Source organism: Echinops telfairi, unplaced genomic scaffold (genome assembly GCF_000313985.2).
Source record: "Echinops telfairi isolate 266 unplaced genomic scaffold, ASM31398v2 ScPeMD7_23;HRSCAF=83, whole genome shotgun sequence".
NCBI classification, from domain to species: domain Eukaryota; kingdom Metazoa; phylum Chordata; class Mammalia; order Afrosoricida; family Tenrecidae; genus Echinops; species Echinops telfairi.
The window spans coordinates 4717503-4723536 of NW_022103920.1; the positions used below are offsets into that span (position 1 = coordinate 4717503).

General features: G+C 58.4%; 2 protein-coding genes across 2 annotated transcripts in view; one reads left to right on the forward strand and one right to left on the reverse strand.

Annotated features, from left to right (window-relative positions):
- The window catches only part of LOC101647987 (transient receptor potential cation channel subfamily V member 6), an 8721-nt gene extending 4528 nt beyond the window's left edge, over positions 1–4193 (forward strand). Inside the window, exons 6-10 of the mRNA XM_013007556.2 lie at positions 57–222; positions 928–994; positions 1318–1586; positions 3147–3253; positions 3464–4193. Coding sequence (XP_012863010.2) covers positions 57–222; positions 928–994; positions 1318–1586; positions 3147–3253; positions 3464–3755 — 901 coding nt within the window. The 3' untranslated portion in view covers positions 3756–4193. The remainder of the gene's footprint in view (positions 1–56; positions 223–927; positions 995–1317; positions 1587–3146; positions 3254–3463) is intronic.
- Positions 2728–6034, reverse strand: part of EPHB6 (EPH receptor B6) — a 17749-nt gene continuing 14442 nt past the window's right edge. The window contains exons 13-17 of the mRNA XM_030885226.2: positions 5789–5966; positions 5337–5486; positions 4961–5154; positions 4665–4820; positions 2728–4583 (exon numbers count right to left, since the gene is read on the reverse strand). Coding sequence (XP_030741086.1) covers positions 4472–4583; positions 4665–4820; positions 4961–5154; positions 5337–5486; positions 5789–5966 — 790 coding nt within the window. The 3' untranslated portion in view covers positions 2728–4471. The remainder of the gene's footprint in view (positions 4584–4664; positions 4821–4960; positions 5155–5336; positions 5487–5788; positions 5967–6034) is intronic.

The following is a 6034-nucleotide window of genomic DNA, read 5'->3' on the forward strand; positions in this document are numbered from 1 at the left end:
GACCACGGCCTTCTCACTTCCCCGTGATGACCCTGCCCTCCTCCGCTCCTCCCCAGAGTCACCTACGCCTGCCTGGTGCTGGTCATCCTGGTCATGAGGCTCACCAACACCAACGGGGAGGTGGTGCCCATGTCCTTCGCCCTGGTGCTGGGCTGGTGCAACGTCATGTACTTCGCCCGAGGGTTCCAGATGCTGGGCCCCTTCACCATCATGATCCAGAAGGTCCGTGCCTCCCCCACTTGTCCCCTGTGCTCAGCTACGGGCCTGCTGGAAGGGGGCTCCCAGAGCATGCTCAACAGAGGCCACACTGTAACTCTTAGGCCGTGTGGGCAGTAGGCGGTCTCTTTCCTACTCCTCGTTCTCTGGTTTCGCCTCCACCACGTCTTCCTCCCTCCCCTTCACCTCCCTCCCCCTCTTCCTTCTACGACTCTTTCAAAGCATGAGAAGCATTGTTTGAGGTAGTTCTAGTCTACAGGCTCAGTCTAGAGCAGTGGTTCTCAACCTGTGGGTCCTGACCCCTTTGGGGGGCAAACGACCCTTTCCCAGGGGTCACCTAAGACCATCGGAAAACACATAGATATTTCACAATATATAATTACATATGGTTTTGTGATTAACCACAATGCTTTAATTATGTTTAATTATGTTCAATTCGTAACAATGAAGATACATCCTGTATATCAGATATTTACATTACGATTCATAACAGTAGCAAAATTACGGTTATGAAGTAGCAATGAAAATAATGTTATGGTTGGGGGTCACCACAACATGAGGAACTATATGAAAGGGTCCCGGCATTAGGAAGGTTGAGAACCACTGGTCTAGAAGGTCGTAGAGGACGAGCTTTGGGGGAGCCTGTGGGAGGCCGGCAGAAGTGCCAAATGCTTAGGATGCACAGGGCAATGCTCTCCGTCTTCCTGCTAGATGATCTTTGGAGACCTGATGCGTTTCTGCTGGCTGATGGTTGTGGTCATCCTGGGCTTTGCCTCAGGTGAATAACCTGCCCTGGCCGGGTCCTGGGGGGGGGGGGTGGTGGCTGATGGGACCTTACAGGGCAGAGGACCCCTGAGCAAGCTCAGGAAAGGATGGGAAGAGAGGGTCGAGAGGATGGACCCTAAGGGAGGGCGACGGAATGCTCGGAAGAGGTGGACCTTAGTCAGGAAGAGCCTTGTGAAAGATGGCCTGTGTAACAAAGGCATTGCAGGGCTGAGACCGGGCTGGTGATGAGGGAACTGGGGTGCAAAGGGGACCCAGGAGCTGTTGTGGGCTGACCATGTGTGTGTGTTGGTAACCTTCACCCCTTGGCTGGGGCAGCCTTCTACATCCTCTTCCAGGCCGAGGACCCCCATGAGCTGGGCCATTTCTACAACTACCCCATGGCTCTGTTCAGCACCTTTGAGCTCTTCCTCACTGTCATCGATGGCCCTGCCAACTACGACGTGGACCTGCCCTTCATGTTCAGCGTCACCTATGCCGCCTTTGCCATCATCGCCGCACTGCTCATGCTCAACCTCCTCATCGCCATGATGGGTGACACCCACTGGCGGGTGGCCCACGAGCGGGATGAGCTCTGGAGACTTCAGGTGAGACCCCTGGAGGCTGGGAGGGCTACTGCAGGCCCCCCTGTGGCTGCTCAGGAAGAAGCTGGTATTCTGTCTCCTCCCTGTCAGTAGGCATGGTTATTGCCCCCTCCCCGCAACACACACATTTTGCATAGTTATTGCGCATCGCAAAAGCCAGCAGCTATGCATTGTGGGAGAATGGACAACGCCATGCGCAGTCCTGCAGTATGAAGCCCGCTGCCGATGAACCCACTTGCTCCCTTGGCTAGGTTTTCAGGGGGCTGCTCTTTCACATGAAGACTGCCAGGCCTTTCTTCCAAGTGCCCCTGGGGTGGACTCGAACCTCCATCCTCTCGCTTAGAGGCTGGGTGAGGTCACCATTGGCACCACCCAGAGACTGCATTGCAGGAATAGCTGAAAAGGGCACCACGTGATTTCTCCACCCCAAGGGGAGGGAGATTAAACTCGAAACCAAACCCACTGCTGCCGGGGCCATTCCAACTCAGAGTGACCACACAGGGACTGGGCTGCTCCCATGGGTCTATGAGGCTGTGAATCTTTACAGAAGCCGACAGCCTCAACTTCCTCCCGCAGACAGCCGACAGATTAGAACCAGCTTTTCACTCAGCAGCCTGATGCTCTTAACCCACAGCCCCACCAGGGGTACCTCAAAAAAATAGCAACAACTGCCCCCCCAAAAACCAACCTCACTGGCATCGAGTCGATGCCTACTGATAGCAATCCCGATGGACAGGGTAGAACTGCCCCAGTGGGCTCCTGAGACAGTAATTCTTTATGGGAGGAGAAAGCCCCATCTTTCTCTGTCGTCAGGACTGCTGATTTTGAACAGCTGACTGCAGTTAGCGGCCCAAAGATTAGCTAAGGGAAGGAAAAACAAAAATGAAAATCTTAGTCCTCTAGAATAATCAGGATGGAGCAGCCAGCAGTGGGCGGAGCCGGATTCTGTATCTCTCATGACAGAGGGAAAAACGCCAGCATCAAGCCTTCTTGACAATATTTAAGTCTGCAAAATGTGTCCAGAGAAATGGGACTTCTTAAGGACGATCCCACACACTTCCCACGGTGGCAACAGCTGTCTTCAGACACATCACCCCGATGCGGTGAAAGACTGCTACGTAATAAAAAAACCCATGGCATAAAATATTCTTAGAAAGTGATTTATCACAGCAAAAGTCAGTCCAGCAAAATAAAACGGGTCGTTGGACCCCCTCAGAGACCCCTGGGAAGTGCTGGGAGAAAGAAAGCGGCGTAAGAAACAGGCTGAATGCAGGCGAGGGATGAAAAGCCCCGCCCTGAGAGCCAAGTCTGTAGGATTTGACTTGTCTAAGCGGCTGCTAGGTTTGCCAGGTCCAAAGACCCTAGAATGTCCCAAGCATCCTTGGTCAGAGGTTCACACTTGTCCATTTTCCTCGGAAACCATTATTCACTTCCTTGCCCTATGAGAGTCACGGGCCACGACCCGACGAGGGCAGGTGGATTAGAGGCTCCTCTTCTCCCCCACCCACTTCCTCAGCTTGTTGGCTGGGCCCCATCCCCTGACTGCCCTCTGGCCCCGCCCAGGTCGTGGACACCACTGTGATGTTGGAGCGCAAGCTGCCTCGCTGCCTGTGGCCTCGTGCAGGCATCTGTGGCCGAGAGTATGGTTTGGGGGACCACTGGTACCTGCGGTGAGTGGCATGCGGGTTGGGGTGTCAGCACGGGGGGCCCTGGGAGGGTTGTCTGTGCCCACCCTACGCTGGGAGCTGAGCTGCTGCTAAGGGGAAGGCTAGGGGTGCGGGAGGAGTTCAGCACCCACTGGCATGATGACCAGAGGGCAGGAAGGGGATGGGCAGGTGGCCCCTGCAGGCGGACGAGCTCTCAGGCCTGGTCCTCTGCAGGGTGGAAGAAAGGCAGGACCTTAATCGGCAGCGCGCACAGCGCTACGCGCAAGCCTTCCAGAGCCTGGGCTCGGACAGCTTGGAGGACCCCTCTGCGCAGAAGCTGCACCTGTACTGCACCCCCAGCCAGCACCTGCCCCTGCCCCTGCCCACACCGTCCGTGTCTCGGAGCACTTCCCGTAGCAGCACCAACTGGGAGAGGCTGCGGCAGGGGGGCTGGCGCCGGGAACTGCGGGGCGAGATCAACAGGGCCCTGCAGGAGGACGGCGACCGCTGGGAATTCCAGATCTGAGCACCGGCCGCCTCCAGGAGCGGTGGACACCAGAGCACAGCCTGTCAGGGCTGGGTGAAGGGCCTAGGTGGAGATCCCGAGTGGGACTCAGAGACCCTACGAGCCAGGCCAGCAGGAGCTCTGCTCGGGGCACAGAGGACCACTTTGGGGCTCTGGACGCACCCACACAGCTGGGCAACCGAAGGCATCAGTGTGCTGCCAGCCCCTTCCAAGGGACCACTGCACTGTCAGCCAAGCACTTTAGGGGCAGCTGCCAGTCGAGTCCAGCCCCCACCCTGCATGGTAAGTGGGAGGCACAGCCCTCCCGTGGTGCTGCAGACCGCAGGGCACTGGTCTGTGGACTTGGGTCTGAGGAAGACAGGTGCTGTTCCAGGCAGTGGGGGCCACTCACCCCACCTTCCAATAAAGTCACTCCTGTTCTTGTCTGGCCCTGAGCTCCTCTACATCCTATGCCCACTGTGACTCTACTGCCCATGCTCGGCACTTCCTTGAAGACCCCCCTCGCCACCCTTGCCGACTAAGAGCACCATGCAGCCAACTTGTGAAATCCCTTCTTTTGCCTTAATGTGTGTGTGTGTGTGTGTGTGTGTGTGTGAGGGTGTCAGGGGGACAGTGTCCACAAGGCAGGCTACATCCTCCCAGGCCACGACCTGGACCTAGCTGGCCGTCTCTGGTCCCTGCTAAGGGCTGTGGAGGCTGGGCATGTGTCCTGGGCCTCAGACTTCTACCGTGCCCGGGGGCGGCCGCAAGTGCTGCTGCAGGAGCTGGACGTTGTGCAGGAGTTTCTTCTGGTGGCCAGCCAGGGTAACACCGAGGGCGGGCAGGTCCCTGGAGGGAGGGCTCCATGAGGCCTGGGCTGCACACCCCACGTTCCGCCCCCCCCACCCCCAGGGTGCCCCACCTGCTTACTCAAGGCTGAGCTGGGCCACATCCCGGAAAGAGCAGAGGCCCTGCCTGGCGAAGTTGTCCTGGTAGCATTCGAGCCCGATGGCCGAGAGCCAGGCCTGTGGGGAGTCCAGGGACAGGAAGTCCAGAGCCACAGGGTCCAGAAGGGCCTGGGAAGGTCTTGGGGAAGGGGTGAGGGGAGAGAGGTCATGGTTGCCTCTCTATCTTAGCCAGCCCCTTCATCTGTTTTGTTTTCTTCTGCCTCCAAATCCAACCCACTACCCCACAATCCCCCCAGGCTGTAGAGCCCCATTCCTGACCTGTCCTGGGGGCCTCCACTAGCCTGCAGCGTGTCTGGCTTTCGGATCATCTTGTCCAGGGCTGCCACCAGCTGGTCAAAGTGGGGACGCTGGGCACGGTCCTTCTGCCACGTGTCAAGCATCAGCAGATGCAGCCCAGGAGGACAGCCTGGGGGTGGGGGCAGCCGGAACTCCTGCTCTATGGCCCTTAGCACCTGGGGTCAGAGGGGGGGGGGGTGCGTGGGAAGGCAGTGCTAGCAGAGGAAGTGGGGTCACCAGTGGAGGTTGGAGCAGGAAAGGGACATAACATGGACAGGAGAGTCCCTGGGTCTTGGAACGTGAGTGGGGCCATAGAACGGGCATCTTCAGGGGGTGATGGTGGTGGCGGGGGACTCACCTCCTGGTCACTCATGTCCCAGTAAGGCCGTTCTCCGTAGCTCATCACCTCCCACATCACAACCCCAAAGCTCCAGACATCACTGGACGTGGTGTGCTTTGCGTGCGTGATGACCTCGGGAGCTGCCCAACGGAGCATGCAGCCCAGACCCTGGAGGCCAGGAGGGTTAGTCACAGGGGCTGTGAGCCAGGTGGGATGCAGGCTCCAATCTCCATCCTGTGTCTCCCTCACACCCCTGGGAGTGACCCAGCCAGCTTGTCCAAGCAAGGCCCCTGCGATCTGTGTTTGAGTCCTCTATGCTGGGGGGTGGAGTGGGGTAGGCTTCTGTTCACACTATGGATTCACATCGAGGCACCTATGGGCTGCACATTTGAGGGGCCTGCCTCCAGCATGCTCACACCCCCGCATGAGGGGCCCACCTCCTTCCTGCACACCCACGCCCCCACACCCACCTGTGGTGAGTGTCCAAGGTGGGCAACCTTGCACACCAGGTGGCTGTTGACCAGCACGCTGCGAGCAGACAGGGCTCGATGGACGAAGCCGAAGCTGGCCAGGTGCTGCAGGGCCGCCGCCACGCCCCTCTGCATGGCCACCAGCTGCAGGCTGCTGAACTGGCCTTCTCGTTGCTGGGAAACCAAACACACTCACAGCCACGCAGTCGAGGCGACTCACGAGGAGAGGGCAGAGTCAGCACAAGG